This window comes from Oncorhynchus masou, chromosome 30 (genome assembly GCF_036934945.1).
Source record: "Oncorhynchus masou masou isolate Uvic2021 chromosome 30, UVic_Omas_1.1, whole genome shotgun sequence".
Classification (NCBI taxonomy): Eukaryota; Metazoa; Chordata; class Actinopteri; order Salmoniformes; family Salmonidae; genus Oncorhynchus; species Oncorhynchus masou.
The window spans coordinates 48,426,400-48,453,121 of NC_088241.1; the positions used below are offsets into that span (position 1 = coordinate 48,426,400).

Sequence of the window (26,722 nt, forward strand, 5' to 3'; positions counted from 1 at the left end):
GTCGTATCAGGCTGCTGGGCTGTGTCCACGGGTAACAATTATAAGTCCCCTCTGCTATCCCCATGACAGACCATAAATGGGTAGTAGCATGATGGGCAGTGGTCTCGTTTTTTGACTGTTTTTGTATTGTTGGGCTGAAGCTAGCTGGGGTAGAGAGAGAGAGAGGAGAGAGAGAGAGAGAGAGAGAGAGAGAGAGAGAGAGAGAGAGAGAGAGAGAGAGGTGGCTCACTAAGGTTTAAGAGGATTTGACCTCCTCTGCCAAGCCCTCTGCCTCCCAAGCCCTCCCTCCCTCTGGAGTGTCCCAGCAGTATTACTGACGCGTCGGACTTGGTGGTGCTGGGAAGCTATAGAGCCTGAGTGGCAGGAGGGTTGGAGTTAGCCGATGGAGTTGATTAAACTGTCTCCTTCGGGGGAGGAGGTTAAATGAAAGAAGGAGACAGAGGGGCTGGCTGGGTGGCCTTGGGACTGTCTTGGGGTACATTCCTATTCCCTTTCTAGTGCACTACTCTTTTCTGAAGCCCTGATCAAAAGTAGTTCACAGTACATAGGGAAAAGTGTGCCATTTGGGATGTACCCTGGGAGTTTAGACTCTCTTTTGAATAAGCCCATCCCTCTCCCTCCTGTTTAGATCCTTAGTGGACACATTGGGATGCATGGGAATTCAACCCCTCCACAACCCTCTGCTGACTTCGCCAGGTGCTTGACAAAACAGTACTTTCCCATATACATCCTGGACCAAACAAAATTGTTCAGTGGAGATTCTTCATTGAGCATGTTTTAGTCCAGGGCTAGGCATAATCTGGGTCCAGGAAAACATGTTAAATATGTGCTGGTCAGAGCACTAGAGTTAATAACTGTTGGGCTGTCGAGTTATGAGTTTACTCCAGTGAGGTGGATCTTTAGGGTCGCTTACCTTGGCTCCCTCTTTGCCAGCAGAGCCGGGAAGACCCTGCTCTCCGGGTGGACCTGGGGGTCCAGGGTGGCCTCTCTCACCGATGGGACCGGTCTCTCCTGTGGGACCCTGTTAGGAATAGAAGAATATTTTTTTTAAATTATGTCACAGACTACTTAGATACTATATCACATTTGGGTGTGGATGAGATGAGATGTTTAATGTCTAAGGATGTTTGAACCATAGGATCTCCAAATGTTCTTCGTACATTTACTTCTATGATAGTTCCTTACCTGAGGACCAACGACACCCCCTGGGCCGGGTGGACCTGTCTTTCCTTGGAATCCCTGTGGACACGAAACAACATATAAATCACATTGAAAAGTCTTCCAAACCAACTGGATCTCAATCAATGTAATCACGTCCTCCAATCTTCCTATTGATGTCATCCTTCCACAAATCATGATTTGGACATAGTGGAGACAGTGTTGTCTGTATCCCAATCGACAGAGGCACTCTATGGTTGCATTCGACTGGTTCATTACTGTGTGCATGGTAAATGAGAACACATGGATTATGGAAATATACAATGATATAGTTTATGTTGTGCTCCATTTGTTTATTGTTTTGTATTTGTTTATTTCCATGTTCTCATGTTTAGGATGTAACTTTAGATGGCCATGTAAATAAATGCTACATGAAGTAGTAGATATTTATCATAGAGATGTATTCCACTTACTTACCACCTCGCCACCAAGTGGCAAGATAAAGTATCACATGACCACAAGGTCAAAGGTCAAAGGTGATGACCTTTCACCCAGGGATCATTGCTGCAATAACAAGGTTAGGTGGCAGAAGAGAAGAAAAGCACAGACACCAAGAAGCAGCTACACATAATAAACCTAATCCTGGACTAGAAAGCTATTTCAATAGAGATTCTCCATCGAGCATGTTTATTAGTCCAGAACTAGGCTGAATCTGTGTCTAGGAAACCGGCTAAGATAGTATTATTCTCAAGATACAGGACAATACCAATGAGATCACCAACTCCCTGTCACAGTAAGGATTTCATCTATCCAAAAAGGAGATAGATCTTAAACTATGATCTCAATAACTGAAGTGGACTTGATGCTAATTGGTCAGACATCAAGCACAGTAATGGAGTCAGGTGTGAAATCCATCAGCGGTCTTTTTCATTCCGATCAGATGATAGACGGTGCAAAAAACTTCATTGATTTCCCTCGAATGAAGCAAGTTCTACATGAATGCATCTGTTGTTGCATTCATGCCTATGATGCCAACTCCAGACATCACAGGCTGACTGAGTGGACACTGTAAAAGCAGATGCAATGACCATAGAGCTACATGAAACAACATACAGACATCAAACATAAAAGGGAGGAAGGGACTCAAGGGAGATACATTGATTACGCCACACAAAAATGCAACAAAGAATCACAGATATCTGAAGCCAGTCATGTCACTTTTAATGTATATTGGAGTAGCTACACTTGTTCTGGGAATGGAAACGTGCTGTAGTCTAGCCAGTGGTATGCTATTGTTAGGATACTTTTTTCGTGCCAAACCTTTTCAGCTGTAGCTCATTCAAAAGTCAAATGTTTGATGACTTCTCATGGACTCATTATCTTGTGGCACAGTGATTCATGATTGGGTATTGTTTGGAAAAGATTCAGACAGCTTTTTTACAACCTGGCCTGAATAAGAGATCTTTATATGCATTGAACGCTTCGTCAGACTCTGCTATGCTGTGTGGATGGATCCGTGCCCACTGCCTAGGGCCTAGAACATTTTATTACTATGATCAATTCTGCTATTGGCCGCTCCCCCAGCCTGTGGTGTAAACATCTTAATGAAGATGCTTATCGATGTCATTTCAAGAGGAGCCAGAGGGGGAGGGGGGGGCAGTCCCCCAGCTAATGTGTCACTTAGGGGGGAACAAATGGAGAAGAAAACTTGAACGATCAGGGATGCTCCCTGCTCCATGGAGCTTTTAGCATCTTTTAGTGCCCTGTGAGGATAATCGGATTGAGGAGGGATGAATGCAAAGCTTGCTGAATAAACTCACTAAAAATGGTGGGATATGCAGAGAGGTGAGGCTTAATGCATTATTCCTGCTGGGTTTATCATGTTAGGATAATTCCTTCCTGTGTTCCATGCTGATATGATCTAATGTTTGTTAAAATACAGATTCAGTCTATTCAACTGTAACTTAGTCCATTTAAGGCCTGGAACACAGATGAGTGATCAGATAGACTGGCTGTCTGGCGGTATTTACCATTTCCCCCCAACGACCTGGGAAGATAGACAGACTAGACCCTCTGGCTGCATTTAGACAGCCTTGTGTCTGAGACTCAGGGGTAGTCTAGTCTCTGAGCTCAGGATGTGTTTCGCTCCATCAGATACAATATGTCTGTCTCTCTCGTCAACATTACATAAAGACATCCTACTGAAGGCGCTGGCCCAGAGAGAGACAGGGAGAGGTACAGAGAGAAAGAGAGAGACAGAGACAAAGAAAGACAGAGAGAGAGGCAGAGACAAAGAGAGGGAGAGAGAAAGAGAGAGAGAGAGAGAGAGAGAGAGAGAGAGAGAGAGAGAGAGAGAGAGACAGGCAGAGACACAGAGAGACAGAGAGACTCTCACAATCTCTCTCTCACTAAATATATCAGGTAAACCAGAGAAGAAGGCCTGTCTGTGTGTCTAAGACAAGAGTGAGCTGTCCAACACCCGGGCCTCTTGGTGCTATAAAAGCATGCAGACTTGAGGAGACAAATCCGTCCAGGTGTGAAAAATTAGACTAGTCGGAGTGTTTCCCACCCGAGAGAGCAGGGGAAGTCCTATGTTTCCACACCTGGAAGGAATTGTCTGTCCAAGCCGACTGGCCCGGTGTGCCCAGGTGTGTGACAGCTCTAACGAGGGGCGTGGTCAGGAACACTCACCGTCTCTCCTCGCTGACCAGGGTGGCCGGGCAGCCCATCCTTTCCAGGTGGTCCCTGGGAATGACACAGAGAACGTGGACTCTATCAATGACAACTACATGAACGACCAAAAGTAACCTGTTTTATTGTTCAATGACAAATACATGGGAATATATCAGAGTGGAAGTCTTTTTAAACTATAATAAGACACTAGCCGCCCTACAAAGTAATGGCCTGCAAAGAAGAAGCAGAACTATCGGCAAAGGTTAAATCAAACTCTAATCAATAGGAGGAAATGAACACTTGTCTTTTGGCAATAGGATGTTGAAAAACAGGGTTCTGCTTCAATAACAGTAATGATTACTACACCCAATCAGTCATACAGCCAAATACATAGCCCACACTATTGCATTCCAAATTGCTTTCCTTTAATTACTGCAGTGGGCTAAATCAGGGTCATACAGAGTGATTATTGGTAGTCTTAAACAAATCTACTTTATAGCAAAAGTATAGACCTCACACACATGGTTATGGGCTTAAAAAAGACAAGACATGTACCATGTCAGAGTTGAAATATATTAAATGTTGAGTTTGCATCCCAATATTACACTTCATATACATCACAGAAGACTGAAATATAACAAACCTGTTTGGCATACTGTACAAACACTGGATTGTCTACGTTTATTTTTTTTTATGTTTATTTATTATGAAATTATTTTTAAAAAATCGACAAAAAACATTCCACGTATGAGGCAGCTTGACTGCAGGAGAGGGTTACCTCAGAAATATGACTATGGTACTGGTGAGAGGATACTTACAGGGGGGCCCTTTGGTCCTGAGAACCCGACGGGGCCCTGGGGTCCTTGAGGTCCCTGGAATAAACAGAGCCGTAATCAGACAATGGAAGAGTGAAGACAGTCTTTGAGTCTCCGAAATGAGACACTCCCATTGTAGTGGGGCAGAAATTCTGCCCGACAACCATAAGTTCTGTTAGCCTCAGAGACGATACACGCTGCCTGATGTGGCTGAGTGGGCATGGCTTGGTGTGCTTTGGTGTAGTCGGGAGTGGCTGGGCATGGCTTGGTGTGGTTGGGTGTGGTCGGGAGTGGCTGGGCATGGCTTGGTGTGCTTTGGTGTGGTCGGGAGTGGCTGGGCATGGCTTGGTGTGGTTGGGTGTGGTCGGGAGTGGCTGGGCATGGCTTGGTGTGCTTTGGTGTGGTCGGGAGTGGCTGGGCATGGCTTGGTGTGCTTTGGTGTGGTCGGGAGTGGCTGGGCATGGCTTGGTGTGCTTTGGTGTGGTCGGGAGTGGCTGGGCATGGCTTGGTGTGCTTTGGTGTGGTCGGGAGTGGCTGGGCATGGCTTGGTGTGCTTTGGTGTGGTCGGGAGTGGCTGGGCATGGCTTGGTGTGCTTTGGTGTGGTCGGGAGTGGCTGGGCATGGCTTGGTGTGCTTTGGTGTGGTCGGGAGTGGCTGGGCATGGCTTGGTGTGGTTGGGTGTGGTCGGGAGTGGCTGGGCATGGCTTGGTGTGCTTTGGTGTAGTCGGGAGTGGCTGGGCATGGCTTGGTGTGGTTGGGTGTGGCTGGTTGGGTGTGGCTGTGTGGCTGGCCGTGAGTGGCGAGAGAGGGACAGATATGTAGATAAATAGAGAGAGAGAGGGATAGAGATATGGAACAACTATAGCAAAACCACGAAAAAAAGGGTACCCAGATTGGCATTTGTCTCCAACAGTGACCACCTAGCAATCATTAATCAATAAATGCTTCCTTTCTTCCTATGGTAATCACCACCAGTCCGGGTCAGGGCTCCCACTCTTTACTCCAACCCCACCACTATGTCAGACAGGCAGTCGTTGTTAACTGCTTAACTGCTTCTTACTCAAGCCATTTCCCATTTCATTATCCATGGGTCAGACTCATAACCCTCCCCCTCGGAAGCAGTGGCTGATGGGACTTACTCTTTCGCCAGGCGGGCCAGGTGGACCATCATTGCCCGCCGTGCCCTGAAAAACACAACAGACAGAAAATCAGCATCAGATGTTCTACTGCTATAAGATAACACAGTGATCACACATCATGCATAGAGGTATTAGCAGTTACACAGCTACACGTGGATGACCAATGTCATTATCCCTATGGTGTAAGGTCTTTCTATGAGTTGTCAAGTGGGACATGTCTTTGAGACCTCTTTGCTGAGGAATGTGATTTTTTTTCTTGAGTGTGTTGTTTTGTAATCTTGCATATTTACATTATGTGGTATTTGTAATGTGTGTATTTGCAGGGAAAGGGACATTGGTCTCAATGGGACTCCCTGCTAAGGTGAAATAAAAGGTGAAATAAAAGGTGAAATAAGAAAAGATGGAGAAGGTAGTTACCTTAGGGCCTGGCTTGCCTGTAGGACCTCTAGCACCCCGACCCCCTCGTGGACCCTAGGAGACCGGAGATGACAGACACACAGCTCAGAACACAGACTGATCCAAGATCAGGTAAGACTACACAGTCCAGTCCAGTACAGTACTGCAGTCTCATACCTCAGAACACAGACTGATCCAAGATCAGGTAAGACTACACAGTCCAGTCCAGTACAGTACCGCAGTCTCATACGTGTGGCAACAATTAAGACACACAAATACAAATGTATTCATTCATCAACTAAATAAATCATTGATTCGTTCTTAACGTGGTAAAATGGAGGAGAACATACCGTTGGACCTCTTTGCCCCCTTGGACCGGGTTTGCCCGCCACGCCCTTTTGAAGAACAGAGAAGAAGACATTTATTTCAACAGAAACCAACTCAAGGTCAATCCTTCCTAAACTTCCTCAGTCAGTTGTTTTCAAAGTTACTCTGCAGGTCCGTGTAAAAAAAACTCTAGGTGAACATAACGTTCTATTCAAGGCTGCGAAGGGAATGAGAATCACTGAGAACAAACAATAGTTTCAGCATCTTTTTGTTCTCTTCCACATTGATTCTTGGAGGTTGCATTTCATGCAAACTCATCACACAAATGCTTTTGTAATGGGAATCAATGTCCTTTGTGTAGTGTTATGATGCAGTGTGTGTGCGTTCCATACAGAAACAGGGACGGGACTATTTATCTTACCCTGGCTCCTTTCTCTCCGTTGGCCCCTGGGAAGCCCGGGAAGCCACTGGAACCCTGCAGAACAACAAGGCAGGAAGGAGAGGAATCAGGATATCCATGTTAATAAGTAATGGTTTGAGAAGGTTTTGCTTTCGCTTGTTGTTGTTGACTGTCAACCTCTATTATTTTGTGAGAGACAGAGAGCTGCATCAGACACTGACTCTGTACCGTGGGGAAACAGACGACACAGAGGAGAGACTACTCCTCAGCTCAACAATCACAAGCTCATCACTCTCAGAATTATATGCTAAAAACACGGCGCATATGGAGAACGGGAAATATTACACGACACTGTGACAAGACACACGCATGCATGCACACACACACACACACACACACACACACACACACTTCCTTTGTCTGCGAAGACTTCAAAAATCATGATGGCTTTGTAAAGATCCTTTGTGAAAAGATCTAATTTAACAGATCAGAGGAGGGGGAACATGGAGAAGACACCAAACAACAACAAAAGAAAACCAATGACTTGAGTAGACAACAAGTTAAAAAACAGACAATCACTTAATGTGAAGACAGCCTGGTTTCTAATCATGGCGTTTTGTTGTCTATGTGGGACTCAACATCATCTTACCCTTGTACTTCAGTCCTGGTATTCGTAGAAGTATTCAAACATGACATCAACACAATGGTTTACTCTCCCATTTCAAAGCTGTAGCTATACTGTTTTCGAGGCCCCGTTTCACAGAGTCATGATGCGATCTGAAGCTCAACATAATGCAATGGAAATAGAAAGGGGCCAAACGTTCAGAGTTTGACGGACGACCAACCTCTCACCATATAACTGCCATGTCTCTAAACTCAGTGGCCGTGCTTTCAGACGCCCTTGGCATCGCTTCAACAGTTCACTTTATAAAAATACTACTTTTGGCAGCTCTCAGGCATAAATTATCCCTACAGTCTATTAGATACCATCTCACAGAAAGCCACATAATCTTCCAGCATAATGTTAGTAATCTTTTAATCCATATTACGGTGGATTACTGAACAGCAGATTGCTGGATGTGATAGGTAAGGAATTAGAAGAAGGACATGTATTCCCTGTTGTACATAACTGGAAGTCGCAGGGTTACAAGAGGGACATTGCCCATCTTCTAGGTCTCTGAGGACACAACATGGCTTCTTAGTGTCTGTTTCTAATATGAATCCTGTGTGAAAGCAGTATCTACAGTACCTCCATCTTGGATCAGCATTACCTATTGAAAGACAGATCTGTCAATGAGCCTGAACTCTGGTAAAAATGTCCCTGGATGTTGTTTAGTAAACAGCCATGTCTGCTTAACATCAGGTTACTCCTTGGTAACCGTGTGGTGGGTCATGTGCCGGATACTGGTGGATGTTGTTCATTTAAGTTGTCCCCACACAGAGAAGTCCTCACAGGAATCACCGTGGTGATTGTTTACGTACCTTTGGACCTTGTCTTCCTGGGTAGCCGGGTAATCCTGGAACACCCAGTTTTCCCTGAAGACAACAGAAAAGTCTCGCTGAAGGAGCACAATGTATTGGTACACAGTTGTACTAGCTCAAAAATGAATTCAAGTATTTCCACAGGCTTCAGGGATATGCTACTAACAACAGATTCACCTTACAGTCTAAAGAGGGATATGCTGTTAACAACAGCTTGACCTTACAAGACAAAGAGAAGGTGTGAATGAAGATGTTACCTTTTCTCCAGCAGCACCCATGGGGCCAGACTCTCCGTTGGGCCCTGCTCGGCCCTTGGGGCCCTCAGGTCCGTCCTCCCCGCGGGGCCCAAGCACACCGAGCTCACCCTAAACAAACCCAACAGGTAAGTTATTGTACCATCACTGTGGTCTATGGTGTATAGTGTACCATAAACATACAATTATGGGTGAATCAGTATCTACGCATATGAGTCGTCAACTCACCCTGTCACCTTTGAGACCCATGTCTCCCTTGAACCCAGGGAAACCGTCCTCACCCTAAAATAAGAGAGACACATATGAACAGGGTTACTTGGGTTAAGTTGATTTGTAGGAAACTGAATGTTGCTGTTGTTTTTCACCGTGTGTAAGAGATCAGTGGGATTCAGTATGCCTTGAGCTTGTATCTGCATTATTCAATTCAAATTATTTCAATGGTAGAGTATCTGTGGACACATATTTCTTTTGAAACACTTGTTGTTTTAATTGAAAATAGCCAATCTAAATGGATACGGCCTATATCTTTCCATAGGCTATAAAATAGAGAACCTCATCCTCATGTGCAGCCTCTCTGTATGCAGAGCAGACTACTGCCATCTGGTGGCCAAAGAGGAGAATCTTACTGCATGTGCATTGTTTCAAGTTTCAGATTCAGGTTTTAATGTCAAATGCACAAGCATAGCTCTAACCCCAACAATGTAGTCATCAATAACAATGTAATACAAAAGAAAATAACAGGGTAGAACAAAGACAAAAATAAGAAATACGAAGAACACAATCAAGTAAGTAGGCATACTACAGGGTCAGGGTAATTGGAGCGCAAGGAATAGTTCTCTTTTATTATAATGGTCCTATAGGGAGCTAATGCATTACAAAAACATTGTGGATGAGCAAACACACAGTAGAAATCACTCACTCACATATGTAAGTGGAGAATATATGATGCTGCAAAATACGTGTTGAAGTATAGTGTAGGCTACTTCAGGCAATGTCTTGCTGCTGTACAATGTACACTTGTTAACTCCCTGCACACGCTGTAAAAGTTTCGCCCCGGATCAAATTCTTATTGTATCAATTCATGGCAGCCATGAAATAGTTAACAAGAGAATAAGAAAAAGCTTTCTCAGTCTCTCTCATCTTTCACTCTGTGTTCTTTGTCTCTCACTGTCTATTTTTCTCTGTAGCTCCCTGAGACCCTGTGTGCAGTCTGTCACTTGTCTGTGTCTTTTCTCATCCTAATACATAATGCAGTGTGTGTGTGTGTGTGTGTGTGTGTGTGTGTGTGTGTGTGTGTGTGTGTGTGTGTGTGTGTGTGTGTGTGTGTGTGTGTGTGTGTCTGTGTGTGTGTGTGTGTGTGTGTCTCTGTGTGTGTGTGTGTGTGTGTGTGTGTGTGTGTGTGTGTGTGTGTGTGTGTGTGTGTGTGTGTGTGTGTGTGTGTGTGTGTGTGTGTGTGTGTGTGTCTACCCTGCACCCAGAGCTGTGAAGCCATGCACGTTTCACGACAAGCCCTCACCTCTTGGATGGGGGGGGGCATTCATTTTCTATTCAGAACAAACAATACCTTCCCTCCTCAAGGTTTTGGGATTACATTAAACCCTAACTTTAACATAAATTAACATAAAACTTAAACATAAATTATTCAGTAATAACACTGACATCCATGGTGTTACTGATGTAAAAACAACATTAATATTAGATCTGTGTCATGCTCTTGGTCTTGAATTAGTATAATATAGATTGGGGTAGTGTGGACATTTTGGACCGCATAAGGACTTTGTGACTGAACATTGTTACAGAACTTTGAGTTTAACTCATTGGACGGATGGAAAGTCCTAGTTATCACAACATGGACTTCTTTGGGGCGGCAGGTAGCCTAGTGGTTAGAGCGTTGGACTAGTATCAGCAAAGGGGCAAGATCGAATCCCGAGCTGACAAGGTAAACATCTGTTGTTCTGCCCCTGAACAAGGCAGTTAACCCACTGTTCCTAGGCTGTCATCGAAAATATGAATTTGTTCTTGCCTAGTTAAATAAAGGTCAACAAAAATAATTACACACAATAGCAGCACGATATGAAGCATCAAACGATGATTAGGAGAAGCTTTACCTTCTCTCCCTTTCCACCCTTCAGTCCACGAACACCATCAGCACCCTAGTAGACAGACAGGAAACAGACCACAGTTATCAACCCAACACAAACTGTACCACCATGAGGAAGTTTCTGAACGTCACCTTGGTGAGCTCCACCACTGTACCTTGACACCACGAGGACCAGGATAACCAATAGGACCCTGGGGACCTGACTGGCCCTGGAGGAGGACAAAGACAGAGAGAACAATTGATCCATTAGTCTCTCAACACGAGACATGGCATAAACTATTTAAACTACTCTTTTTTTGTTTCATATTCAAAAAATAACATATCAATCAATCAGCTAATCGAACGACCGATCAATCAGTCAATCAACCATATGCTACTAAAATGTCAATGTTAATTGTACTTACTAAAGCTCCCTTCTCACCAGGTGGGCCCTCTTTACCAGGATGACCCTGTAAGAGAGGAACGAACACAAATGACTTAGATACAGCACTTCAATCTCGTATGGAGGCGCCCTCTAAGTTGGTAGCTCTCACTCAAGCAATGAACACCAGAGTTTGATTTTATGCAACACACACATCAAAAAAAGTTCTAGTTTGATTCTATGGAATAGCTCGGTGCATCAGAAAGTTCTAGAAGGCCTCAGTGTTAGTGTACGACAGCGGCCTGCCTGTCTGGTCGTGGCGGTTGTGTAAGCTTTAACAGAGATTAGGTCTAGGCTCAGTCTTACTGTCTGACTGACTGACTGTTTACTTTACGCCAGTCAGACCTTTTTACTTGCACACCTGGCACTAATTAAACACGTCGGAGTGCAGGAGGCTGTAAATAGTTTGGCTTCAGGCTGCCTCCCTCTCAGCTTCCCAGCCTCTCCCTGATACACACTGCAGCAGATAGAGCCAGGCTAACAGACCACTGAGGGAGAGGGAGATACTAGTACAGGCCGTAAAACCAAATGCATTCTGACTTGCCTGATATTAACTCAGGAATTTTTTTTGTGTGAGGGGCGAGCCAGCTGTATAATCTGGTGTTATTCTCCATTTATTCTATGTTTTTATGTATTTATGTGGAAGCTGCAGACCCTCTCTAATGTTCAAGTCAATGGAATATATCATATCACATGAAGTTGGGAGAGAGCAACAGACAGGATAATTGGTCAGTGTTGTGGCTTAACGGATGGTAGTTGCCGTGGAAGGGAGAGATGTTTGGGGCACGTTACATTTTGCTTCACTTCCTCATTTTGTGTGACAGCACATGAGATCGTTCAACCAATTTAGTTTGCTAGCAAACTAATTATCGCGGTCATCATAAATCTCCCTTTAATGACGAAGTGTAAGTCGCTCTGGATAAGAGCATCTGCTGAATAACTCAAATGTCAATGTAAATGTACAAAGTCCCTGGGGCAAGCTAATCCTACTGTATATACTACAGTGTGTGGTATGTATATCTTCCTCTACTGTATACGGATATGTAGTGGTACTTGTGGGCTGTGGGCTGCTATGTTAAAGCAAACAATGGCAGTCAACATTTCATTCCACCATCACAATATAAATCTCGACAAGTCATACTGCTTCTCAACAGTGTGTTGCCTGTCACAGGTACTTGTGGCTTGTCTGAGGGCAATGGATGAGCGAATAGTCTGACAGGAGGGAAGGAGTGTGAGACTCAGCGAGAGGTGTAAACAGAATGACAGAATAGCACGTACAGGAGGTCCATCTGACCCGGGTAAACCAGCCAACCCCGACCTGCCCTGAGGTCCCTGTAAACAGAGACAGAAGGAGAGAAAAACACAGCATGGGTCAGAGGTCAAAACAACACTTTAACGACCTCCGGGACATAGTCAGTTCACCTCTGAGAAACACAACACGCATCTGAAAATAATTTGGATTTGTGACAGATCAGCTACTAGGTGCAATCTTTGACGTTTTGTGTAGACACTTGTATAAAGGGGACATTCAGTGCATTGAAAACCCTTCAGTGCAGGACTATGGTAAATAAGCACACAACGTTTACATCCAACAGATCACACACTTTTAGACTTTGTGTGACGCTGTATGACCCTGACTCACAAACACGGCCCTTTCAGGTCAATTCTGTTGACAGAGGAGTGAAGAGCAGCGCTTCAACTTACTTTTTCACCAGGCGGTCCGATGGGACCTTGAGGACCAGGAAGACCCTGCAGGACAGAAGCAGACCGACAGTTTCAAAATTTGTTGCCGTAGCAGCGACACTCACACACACACACACACACACACACACACACACACACACACACACACACACACACACACACACACACACACACACACACACACACACACACACACACACACACACACACACACACACACACACACACACACACACACAGACTGTATTCATTCTTGAGCGTGTGCGTGCGCATGTGTGTGTGTATTTGTGCCCACGTGAGTGTGAACGTGTGTGTGTGTGTTTGTGTGTGGCAGAGAGAGTAATCTGAGTCTGTGCTGCAGCTCGGGGAGCTTGCTCCTACAGGTGTGTCTCTCTCTTCAGGCATTCCACAGACATGAATGAGATGCTTTCACAGCTCCCTCAACCCCCCCCAGAAAACCCAGGAAAATATTCCAAGAAAATCTCTCTGTGTGTGCCCTCTTTACCTCCAGGGAGAGAGAAAGGGAGAGGAAGTGGGGATGGGTAGAGGAAGGGAGGAGGGGAGGGGGGAAGCAGAAGAGGATAGAGGCAGAATTCAACTAATCCCAAAATGTGATGTAAAGAATCATCAGAAAGCAGAATATCTCCTGATATAATAACCCATTACAGTGAGAATATTATCTAACAAAAAAATCAATCAATTTTTTCGACATTACACACATATAAAAACGAATGATTAATGTGGGTACTGTGAGTCAATAGCAACATCAACCCTTTTTTTTCTTTTTTTTTTACAGTTGTACATGTAGGTTTGTTTATATGTATATATTTGGTCTGTGAAGACCGTGATATTGTCTTTTAATGTCTGTGACACTATTGTCTGTAATGTCTGTGACACTATTGTATGTATGGTCTGTGATATCTGTGATATTGAATGTGATGATGTCTGTGTTACTGTCTAGGATGTCTTTAATGTCTGGGATACTATCACGTCTTTAATGTCTGGGATACTATCATGTATGTAATGTCTGGGATACTATCACGTCTTTAATGTCTGGGATACTATCATGTCTTTAATGTCTGGGATACTATCACGTCTGTAATGTCTGGGATACTATCACGTCTTTAATGTCTGGGATACTATCATGTCTGTAATGTCTGGGATACTATCATGTCTGTAATAACTGGGATACTATCATGTCTTTAATGTCTGGGATACTATCATGTCTTTAATATCTGGGATACTATCATGTCTTTAATGTCTGGGAAACTATCATGTCTTTAATGTCTGGGATACTATCATGTCTTTAATGTCTGGGATACTATCATGTCTTTAATGTCTGGGATACTATCATGTCTGTAATGTCTGGGATACTATCATGTCTGTAATATCTGGGATACTATCATGTCTTTAATGTCTGGGATACTATCATGTCTTTAATGTCTGGGATACTATCATGTCTGTAATATCTGGGATACTATCATGTCTTTATCTGTAATAGCTGGGATACTATCATGTCTTTAATGTCTGGGATACTATATCATGTCTTTAATGTCTGGGATACTATCATGTCTGTAATGTCTGGGATACTATCATGTCTTTAATGTCTGGGATACTATCATGTCTTTAATGTCTGGGATACTATCATGTCTGTAATGTCTGGGATACTATCATGTCTGTAATGTCAGGAATACTATCATGTCTGTAATGTCTGGGATACTATCATGTCTGTAATGTCTGGGATACTATCACGTCTGTAATGTCTGGGATACTATCATGTCTGTAAGGTCTGGGATACTATCATGTCTGTAATGTCTGGGATACTATCATGTCTGTAAGGTCTGGGATACTATCATGTCTGTAATGTCTGGGATACTATCATGTCTGTAATGACTGGGATACTATCATGTCTGTAAGGTCTGGGATACTATCATGTCTGTAATGACTGGGATACTATCATGTCTGTAATGACTGGGATACTATCATGTCTGTAAGGTCTGGGATACTATCATGTCTGTAATGTCTGGGATACTATCATGTCTGTAATGTCTGGGATACTATCATGTCTGTAATGTCTGGGATACTATCATGTCTGTAATGTCTGGGATACTATCATGTCTGTAAGGTCTGGGATACTATCATGTTTTTAATGTCTGGGATACTATCACGTCTGTAATGTCTGGGATACTATCATGTCTTTAATGTCTGGGATACTATCATGTCTTTAATGTCTGGGATACTATCACGTCTGTAATGTCTGGGATACTATCACGTCTGTAATGTCTGGGATACTATCATGTCTGTAATGTCTGGGATACTATCATGTCTGTAATGTCTGGGATACTATCATGTCTGTAATGTCTGGGATACTATCACGTCTGTAATGTCTGGGATACTATCACGTCTGTAAGGTCTGGGATACTATCATGTCTGTAATGTCTGGGATACTATCACGTTTGTAATGTCTGGGATACTATCACGTCTGTAATGTATGGGATATTATCATGTCTTACTTGTCTGGGATACTATCATGTCTGTAATATCTGGGATACTATCATGTCTGTAATATCTGGGATACTATCATGTCTGTAATGTCTGAGATACTATCACGTCTGTAATGTCTGGGATACTATCATGTCTGTAATATCTGGGATACTATCATGTCTTTAATGTCTGGGATACTATCACGTCTGTAATGACTGTAATATCTGGGATACTATCACGTCTTTAATGTCTGGGATACTATCATGTCTGTAATGTCTGGGATACTATCATGTCTGTAAGGTCTGGGATACTATCATGTCTGTAATGTCTGGGATACTATCACGTCTGTAATGTCTGGGATACTATCATGTCTGTAATGACTGGGATACTATCACGTCTGTAATGTCTGGGATACTATCACGTCTGTAAGGTCTGGGATACTATCATGTCTGTAATGTCTGGGATACTATCACGTCTGTAATGTCTGGGATACTATCATGTCTTACTTGTCTGGGATACTATCATGTCTGTAATATCTGGGATACTATCATGTCTGTAATATCTGAGATACTATCACGCCTGTAATGTCTGGGATACTATCATGTCTGTAATATCTGGGATACTATCATGTCTTTAATATCTGAGATACTTTCACGCCTGTAATGTCTGGGATACTATCATGTCTGTAATATCTGGGATACTATCACGTCTGTAATGTCTGGGATACTATCATGTCTGTAATGACTGGGATACTATCACGTCTGTAATGTCTGGGATACTATCACGTCTGTAAGGTCTGGGATACTATCATGTCTGTAATGTCTGGGATACTATCACGTCTGTAATGTCTGGGATACTATCATGTCTTAATGTCTGGGATACTATCATGTCTGTAATATCTGGGATACTATCATGTCTGTAATATCTGAGATACTATCATGTCTGTAATGTCTGGGATACTATCATGTCTGTAATGTCTGGGATACTATCATGTCTTTAATGTCTGGGATACTATCATGTCTGTAATGACTGTAATATCTGGGATACTATCATGTCTTTAATGTCTGGGATACTATCATGTCTGTAATATCTGAGATACTATCATGTCTTTAATGTCTGGGATACTATCATGTCTTTAATGTCTGGGATACTATCATGTCTGTAATGTCTGGGATACTATCATGTCTTTAATGTCTGGGATACTATCATGTCTGTAATGTCTGGGATACTATCATGTCTTTAATGTCTGGGATACAATCATGTCTGTAATAGCTGGGATACTATCACGTCTGTAATGTCTGGGATACTATCATGTCTGTAATGTCTGGGATACTATCATGTCTGTAATGTCTGGGACACTATCATGTCTTTAATGTCTGGGATACTATCATGTCTTTAATGTCTGGGATACTATCATGTCTGTAATATCTGGGATACTATCATTTCTGTAATGTCTGGGATACTATCAAGTCTTTAATGTCTGGGATACTATCATGTCTGTAATGTCTGGGATACTATCATGTCTGTATTATCTGGGATACTATCATGTCTTTAATGTCTGGGATACTATCATGTCTTTAATGTCTGGGATACTATCATCTGTAATGGGATACTATCTTTAATGTCTGGGATACTATCATGTCTGTAATGTCTGGGATACTATCATGTCTGTAATATCTGGGATACTATCATGTCTTTAATGTCTGGGATACTATCATGTCTTTAATGTCTGGGATACTATCATGTCTTTAATGTCTGGGATACTATCATGTCTGTAATGTCTGGGATACTATCATGTCTGTAATGTCTGGGATACTATCATGTCTGTAATGTCTGGGATACTATCATGTCTGTAATGTCAGGGATACTATCACGTCTGTAATGACTGTAATAGCTGGGATACTATCATGTCTTTAATGTCTGGGATACTATCATGTCTGTAATATCTGTCTTTAATGTCTGGGATACTATCATGTCTTTAATGTCTGGGATACTATCATGTCTGTAATATCTGAGATACTATCATGTCTTTAATGTCTGGGATACTATCATGTCTGTAATATCTGGGATACTATCGCGTCTGTAATGACTGTAATTACAGGGATACTATCATGTCTGGGATACTATCATGTCTTTAATGTCTGGGATACTATCATGTCTGTAATATCTGGGATACTATCATGTCTGTAATGTCTGGGATACTATCATGTCTTTAATGTCTGGGATACTATCACGTCTGTAATGTCTGGGATACTATCACGTCTGTAATGTCTGGGATACTATCATGTCTGTAATGTCTGAGATACTATCATGTCTTTAATGTCTGGGATACTATAACGTCTGTAATGTCTGGGATACTATCACGTCTGTAATGTCTGGGATACTATCATGTCTGTAATGTCTGGGATACTATCACGTCTGTAATGTCTGGGATACTATCATGTCTGTAATGTCTGGGATACTATCATGTCTGTAATGTCTGGGATACTATCATGTCTGTAATGTCTGGGATACTATCATGTCTGTAATGACTGGGATACTATCATGTCTGTAAGGTCTGGGATACTATCATGTCTGTAAGGTCTGGGATACTATCATGTCTGTAATGTCTGATGTCTGGGATACTATCATGTCTGTAATGGATACTATATCATGTCTGTAATGTCTGGGATACTATCATGTCTGTAATGTCTGGGATACTATCATGTCTGTAATGTCTGTCTGGGATACTATCATGTCTTTAATGTCTGGGATACTATCACGTCTGTAATGTCTGGGATACTATCATGTCTGTAATGTCTGGGATACTATCACGTCTGTAATGTCTGGGATACTATCATGTCTGTAATGTCTGGGATACTATCATGTCTGTAAGGTCTGGGATACTATCATGTCTGTAATGTCTGGGATACTATCATGTCTGTAAGGTCTGGGATACTATCATGTCTGTAATATCTGGGATACTATCATGTCTGTAATATCTGAGATACTATCACGTCTTTAATGTCTGGGATACTATCATGTCTGTAATGACTGTAATAGCTGGGATACTATCATGTCTTTAATGTCTGGGATACTATCATGTCTGTAATATCTGGGATACTATCGCGTCTGTAATGACTGTAATGTCTGGGATACTATCATGTCTTTAATGTCTGGGATACTATCATGTCTGTAATATCTGGGATACTATCATGTCTGTAATGTCTGGGATACTATCATGTCTTTAATGTCTGGGATACTATCACGTCTGTAATGTCTGGGATACTATCATGTCTGGGATACTATATGTCTGTAATGTCTAATGTCTGGGATACTATCATGTCTTTAATGTCTGGGATACTATCATGTCTGTAATATCTGGGATACTATCATGTCTGTAATGTCTGGGATACTATCATGTCTTTAATGTCTGGGATACTATCATGTCTGTAATATCTGGGATACTATCATGTCTGTAATGTCTGGGATACTATCATGTCTTTAATGTCTGGGATACTATCATGTCTGTAATGTCTGGGATACTATCATGTCTGTAATGTCTGGGATACTATCATGTCTGTAATGTCTGGGATACTATCATGTCTGTAATGTCTGGGATACTATCATGTCTTTAATGTCTGGGATACTATCACGTCTGTAATGTCTGGGATACTATCACGTCTGTAATGTCTGGGATACTATCATGTCTGTAATGTCTGGGATACTATCATGTCTGTAATGTCTGGGATACTATCATGTCTGTAATGTCTGGGATACTATCATGTCTGTAATGTCTGGGATACTATCATGTCTGTAAGGTCTGGGATACTAATGTCATGTCTGTAATGTCTGGGATACTATCATGTCTGTAATGTCTGGGATACTATCATGTCTTTAATGTCTGGGATACTATCATCTGTAATGTCTGGGATACTATCTGTAATGTCTGGGATACTATCATGTCTGTAATGTCTGGGATACTATCATGTCTGTAATGTCTGGGATACTATCATGTCTGTAATGTCTGGGATACTATCAAGTCTGTAAGGTCTGGGATACTATCATGTCTGTAATGTCTGGGATACTATCATGTCTGTAATGTCTGGGATACTATCATGTCTGTAATGTCTGGGATACTATCATGTCTGTAATATCTGGGATACTATCATGTCTGTAATGTCTGGGATACTATCACGTCTGTAATGTCTGGGATACTATCACGTCTGTAATGTCTGGGATACTATCATGTCTTAATTGTCTGGGATACTATCACGTCTGTAATGACTGTAATAGCTGGGATACTATCATGTCTTTAATGTCTGGGATACTATCATGTCTGTAATGTCTGAGATACTATCATGTCTTTAATGTCTGGGATACTATCATGTCTGTAATGACTGTAATAGCTGGGATACTATCATGTCTTTAATGTCTGGGATACTATCATGTCTGTAATATCTGGGATACTATCGCATCTGTAATGACTGTAATGTCTGGGATACTATCATGTCTTTAATGTCTGGGATACTATCACATCTGTAATGTCTGGGATACTATCATGTCTGTAATATCTGGGATACTATCATGTCTGTAATATCTGGGATACTGTCATGTCTGTAATGTCTGGGATACTATCCTGTCTATAATGTCTGGGATACTATCATGTCTGTAATATCTGGGATACTATCATGTCTTTAATGTCTGGGATACTATCATGTCTGTAATATCTAGGATACTGTCATGTCTGTAATGTCTGGGATACTATCACGTCTATAATGTCTGGGATACTATCATGTCTGTAATATCTGGGATACTATCATGTTGTTAATGTCTGGGATACTATCACGTCTGTAATATCTGGGATACTATCATGTCTGTAATATCTGGGATACTATCATGTCTGTAATATCTGGGATACTATCATGTCTGTAATGACTCTAATAGCTGGGATACTATCATGTCTTTAATGTCTGGGATACTATCATGTCTGTAATATCTGGGATACTATCATGTCTGTAATATCTGGGATACTATCATGTCTGTAATGTCTGGGATACTATCATGTCTGTAATGTCTGTAATATCTGGGATACTATCATGTCTGTAATGTCTGTAATATCTGGGATACTATCAGGTCTGTAATGTCTTTAATGTCTGGGATACTATCATGTCTGTAATATCTGGGATACAATCGCATCTGTAATGACTGTAATGTCTGGGATACTATCATGTCTTTAATGTCTGGGATACTATCACATCTGTAATGTCTGGGATACTATCATGTCTGTAATATCTGGGATACTATCATGTCTTTAATGTCTGGGATACTATCATGTCTGTAATATCTGGGATACTATCACGTCTTTAATGTCTGGGATACTATAACGTCTGTAATATCTGGGATACTATCATCATGTCTGGGATACTATGTCTGTAATATCTAGGATACTGTCATGTCTGTAATGTCTGGGATGCTATCCTGTCTATAATGTCTGGGATACTATCATGTCTGTATTATCTGGGATACTATCATGTCTTTAATGTCTGGGATACTATCACGTCTAAAATGTCTGGGATACTATCATGTCTGTAATATCTGGGATACTATCATGTCTGTAATATCTGGGATACTGTCATGTCTGTAATATCTGGGATACTATCATGTCTGTAATGTCTGGGATACTATCATGTCTGTAATGTCTGTAATATCTGGGATACTATCATGTCTGTAATGTCTGTAATATCTGGGATACTATCAGGTCTGTAATGTCTTTAATGTCTGGGATACTATCATGTCTGTAATGTTTGTAATATCTGGGATACTATCATGTCTGTAATGTCTGTAATGTCTGGGATACTATCATGTCTGTAATGTCTGGGATACTATCATGTCTGTAATGTCTGGGATACTATCATGTCTGTAATATCTGGGATACTATCATGTCTGTAATGTCTGGGATACTATCATGTCTGTAATGACTGTAATAGCTGGGATACTATCATGTCTGTAATGACTGGGATACTATCATGTCTTTAATGTCTGGGATACTATCATGTCTGTAATATCTGGGATACTATCATGTCTTTAATGTCTGGGATACTATCACGTCTGTAATATCTGGGATACTATCATGTCTGTAATATCTGGGATACGATCACGTCTGTAATGTCTGGGTATGTCTGGGATACTATCGTCTGTAATGACTGGGATACTATCATCATGTCTGTAATGACTGTACTGGGATATGTCTATCACGTCTGTAATATCTGGGATACTATCATGTCTTTAATGTCTGGGATACTATCACGTCTGTAATATCTGGGATACTATCATGTCTGTAATATCTGGGATACTATCACGTCTGTAATGTCTGGGATACTATCATGTCTTTAATGTCTGGGATACTATCACGTCTGTAATATCTGGGATACTATCATGTCTTTAATGTCTGGGATACTATCATGTCTGTAATGTCTGGGATACTATCACGTCTGTAATGTCTGGGATACTATCATGTCTTTAATGTCTGGGATACTATCACGTCTGTAATGTCTGGGATACTATCACGTCTGTAATGACTATAATATCTGGGATACTATCATGTCTTTAATGTCTGGGATACTATCACGTCTGTAATATCTGGGATACTATCACGTCTGTAATATCTGGGATACTATCATGTCTTTAATGTCTGGGATACTATCACGTCTGTAATGTCTGGGATACTATCACGTCTGTAATGTCTGGGATACTATCATGTCTTTAATGTCTGGGATACTATCACGTCTGTAATGTCTGGGATACTATCACGTATGTAATGTCTGGGAAACTATCACGTATGTAATGTCTGGGATACTATCATGTCTGTAATGTCAGGGATACTATCACGTCTGTAATATCTGGGATACTATCACGTCTGTAATATCTGGGATACTATCATGTCTTTAATGTCTGGGATACTATCACGTCTGTAATATCTGGGATACTATCACGTCTGTAATATCTGGGATACTATCATATCTTTAATGTCTGGGATACTATCATGTCTTTAATGTCTGGGATACTATCACGTCTGTAATATCTGGGATACTATCATGTCTTTAATGTCTGGGATACTATCATGTCTGTAATGACTGGGATACTATCACGTCTGTAATATCTGGGATACTATCATGTCTGTAATGACTGTAATGTCTGGGATATTATCACGTATGTAATGTCTGGGATACTATCACGTCTCTAATGACTATAATGTCTGGGATACTATCACGTATGTAATGTCTGGGATACTATCATGTCTTTAATGTCTGGGATACTATCACGTCTGTAATATCTGGGATACTATCACGTCTGTAATATCTGGGATACTATCATGTCTTTATGTCTGGGACACTATCATGTCTTTAATATCTGGGATACTATCATGTTTGTAATGACTGGGATACTATCATGTCTTTAATGTCTGGGATACTATCATGTCTTTAATATCTGGGATACTATCATGTCTTTAATGTCTGGGATACTATCACGTCTGTAATGACTGTAATAGCTGGGATACTATCATGTCTTTAATGTCTGGGATACTATCATGTCTGTAATATCTGGGATACTATCACGTCTGTAATATCTGGGATACTATCATGTCTGTAATGACTGTAATGTCTGGGATACTATCATGTCTTTAATGTCTGGGATACTATCACGTCTGTAATGTCTGGGATACTATCATGTCTTTATTGTCTGGGATACTATCATGTCTTTAATGTCTGGGATACTATCACGTCTGTAATGACTGGGATACTATCATGTCTTTAATGTCTGTAATATCTGGGATACTATCATGTCTGTAATGACTGGGATACTATCATGTCTTTAATGTCTGTAATATCTGGGATATTTTCATGTCTTTAATGTCTGGGATACTATCACGTCTGTAATATCTGGGATACTATCATGTCTGTAATGACTGCAATAGCTGGGATACTATCATGTCTTTAATGTCTGGGATACTATCATGTCTGTAATATCTGGGATACTATCACGTCTGTAATATATGGGATACTATCATGTCTGTAATGACTGTAATGTCTGGGATACTATCATGTCTTTAATGTCTGGGATACTATCACGTCTGTAATGTCTGGGATACTATCATGTCTTTATTGTATGGGATACTATCATGTCTTTAATGTCTGGGATACTATCACGTCTGTAATGTCTGGGATACTATCACGGCTGTAATGACTGTAATGTCTGGGATACTATCATGTCTTTAATGTCTGGGATACTATCACGGCTGTAATGACTGTAATGTCTGGGATACTATCATGTCTTTAATGTCTGGGATACTATCATGTCTTTAATGTCTGGGATACTATCATGTCTTTAATGTCTGGGATACTATCATGTCTTTAATGTCTGGGATACTATCATGTCTTTAATGTCTGGGATACTATCACGTCTGTAATGTCTGGGATACTATCACGTCTGTAATGACTGTAATGTCTGGGATACTATCATGTCTTTAATGTCTGGGATACTATCATGTCTTTAATGTCTGGGATACTATCATGTCTTTAATGTCTGGGATACTATCATGTCTTTAATGTCTGGGATACTATCACGTCTGTAATGTCTGGGATACTATCACGTCTGTAATGACTGTAATTTCTGGGATACTATCACGTCTGTAATGTCTGGGAAACTATCATGTCTTTAATGTCTGTGATACTATCACGTATGTAATGTCTGGGATACTATCACGTCTGTAATGTCTGGGATACTATCAAGTCTTTAATGTCTGGGATACTATCACGTCTGTAATGTCTGGGATACTATCACGTATGTAATGTCTGGGATACTATCACGTCTGTAATGTCTGGGATACTATCACGTATGTAATGGCTGGGATACTATCATGTCTTTAATGTCTGGGATACTATCATGTCTTTAATGTCTGGGATACTATCATGTCTGTAATATCTGGGATACTATCATGTCTGTAATGTCTGTAATGTCTGGGATACTATCATGTCTGTAATGACTGTAATGTCTGGGATACAATCATGTCTGTAATATCTGGGATACTATCATGTCTGTAATGTCTGTAATGTCTGGGATACTATCATGTCTGTAATGTCTGGGATACTATCACGTCTGTAATGTCTGGGATACTATCATGCCTTTAATGTCTGGGATACTATCACGTCTGTAATGTCTGGGATACTATCACGTATGTAATGTCTGGGATACTATCATGTCTTTAATGCCTGGGATACTATCACGTCGTTAATATCTGGGATACTATCATGTCTTTAATGTCTGGGATACTATCATGTCTTTAATGTCTGGGATACTATCATGTCTGTAATATCTGGGATACTATCATGTCTTTAATGTCTGGGATACTATCACGTCTGTAATGTCTGGGATACTATCATGTCTGTAATGACTGTAATGTCTGGGATACTATCACGTATGTAATGTCTGGGATACTATCACGTATGTAATGTCTGGGATACTATCACATATGTAATGTCTGGGATACTATCATGTCTTTAATGTCTGGGATACTATCATGTCTTTAATGTCTGGGATACTATCATGTCTTTAATGTCTGGGATACTATCATGTCTGTAATATCTGGGATACTATCATGTCTCTAATATCTGGGATACTATCATGTCTGTAATGTCTGTAATGTCTGGGATACTATCATGTCTTTAATGTCTGGAATACTATCAGGTCTGTAATATCTGGGATACTATCATGTCTGTAATGTCTGGGATCCTATCATGTCTGTAATGTCTGGGATACTATCATGTCTGTAATGTCTGTAATATCTGAGATACTATCATGTCTGTAACGTCTGTAATATCTGGGATACTATCATGTCCGTAATGTCTGTAATATCTGAGATACTATCATGTCTGTAATGTCTGTAAGGTCTGGGATACTATCATGTCTGTAATGTCTGTAATATCTGAGATACTATCATGTCTGTAATGTCTGTAATATCTGGGATACTATCATGTCTGTAATGTCTGTAATATCTGAGATACTATCATGTCTGTAATGTCTGTAATATCTGAGATACTGTCATGTCTGTAATGTCTGTAATATCTGAGATACTATCATGTCTGTAATGTCTGTAATATCTGGGATACTATCATGTCTGTAACGTTTGTAAGGTCTGGGATAGTTTCATGTCTGTAATGTCTGTAATATCTGGGATACTATCATGTCTGTAATGTCTGTAATATCTGAGATACTATCATGTCTGTAATGTCTGTAATATCTGGGATACTATCATGTCTGTAATATCTGAGATACTATCATGTCTGTAATGTCTGTAATGTCTGTAATGTCTGTAATGTCTGTAATGTCTGGGATACTATCATGTCTGTAATGTCTGTAATATCTGAGATACTGTCATGTCTGTAATGTCTGTAATGTCTGTAATGTCTGGGATACTATCATGTCTGTAATGTCTGTAATATCTGAGATACTATCATGTCTGTAATGTCTGCAATATCTGGGATACTGTCATGTCTGTAATGTCTGTAATATCTGGGATACTATCATGTCTGTAACGTTTGTAAGGTCTGGGATAGTATCATGTCTGTAATGTCTGTAATATCTGGGATACTATCATGTCTGTAATGTCTGTGATACTATCATGTCTGTAATGTCTGTAATATCTGGGATACTATCATGTCTGTAATATCTGAGATACTATCATGTCTGTAATGTCTGTAATGTCTGTAATGTCTGTAATGTCTGGGATACTATCATGTCTGTAATGTCTGTAATATCTGAGATACTATCATGTCTGTAATATCTGAGATACTATCATGTCTTTAATGTCTGTAATGTCTGTAATGTCTGTAATGTCTGGGATACTATCATGTCTGTAACGTCTGTAATATCTGAGATACTATCATGTCTGTAATATCTGAGATACTATCATGTCTGTAATGTCTGGGATACTATCATGTCTGTAATGTCTGGGATACTATCATGTCGGTAATGTCTGGGATACTATCATGCCTGTAATGTCTGGGATACTATCATGTCTGTAATGTCTGGGATACTATCATGTCTTTAATGTCTGGGATACTATCATGTCTGTAATGTCTGTAATGTCTGGGATACTATCATGTCTGTAATGTCTGGGATACTATCACGTCTGTAATGTCTGGGATACTATCATGCCTTTAATGTCTGGGATACTATCACGTCTGTAATGTCTGGGATACTATAACGTATGTAATGTCTGGGATACTATCATGTCTTTAATGCCTGGGATACTATCACGTCGTTAATATCTGGGATACTATCATGTCTTTAATGTCTGGGATACTATCATGTCTTTAATGTCTGGGAT

General features: G+C 40.9%; 1 protein-coding gene across 2 annotated transcripts in view; it reads right to left on the reverse strand.

The window, feature by feature from the left end:
• Positions 1-26,722, reverse strand: part of col11a1a (collagen, type XI, alpha 1a) — a 100,366-nt gene that overhangs the window by 23,792 nt on the left and 49,852 nt on the right. For both annotated transcript variants that reach the window (XM_064949204.1, XM_064949203.1), the window contains 16 exons: positions 12,871-12,915; positions 12,445-12,498; positions 11,150-11,194; positions 10,901-10,954; positions 10,753-10,797; positions 8,873-8,926; positions 8,648-8,755; positions 8,391-8,444; positions 6,930-6,983; positions 6,532-6,576; positions 6,203-6,256; positions 5,786-5,830; positions 4,650-4,703; positions 3,850-3,903; positions 1,186-1,239; positions 914-1,021 (listed from right to left, as the gene is read on the reverse strand). In XM_064949204.1, the coding sequence (XP_064805276.1) occupies positions 914-1,021; positions 1,186-1,239; positions 3,850-3,903; positions 4,650-4,703; positions 5,786-5,830; positions 6,203-6,256; positions 6,532-6,576; positions 6,930-6,983; positions 8,391-8,444; positions 8,648-8,755; positions 8,873-8,926; positions 10,753-10,797; positions 10,901-10,954; positions 11,150-11,194; positions 12,445-12,498; positions 12,871-12,915 (927 nt within the window). The remainder of the gene's footprint in view (positions 1-913; positions 1,022-1,185; positions 1,240-3,849; positions 3,904-4,649; positions 4,704-5,785; positions 5,831-6,202; positions 6,257-6,531; positions 6,577-6,929; positions 6,984-8,390; positions 8,445-8,647; positions 8,756-8,872; positions 8,927-10,752; positions 10,798-10,900; positions 10,955-11,149; positions 11,195-12,444; positions 12,499-12,870; positions 12,916-26,722) is intronic.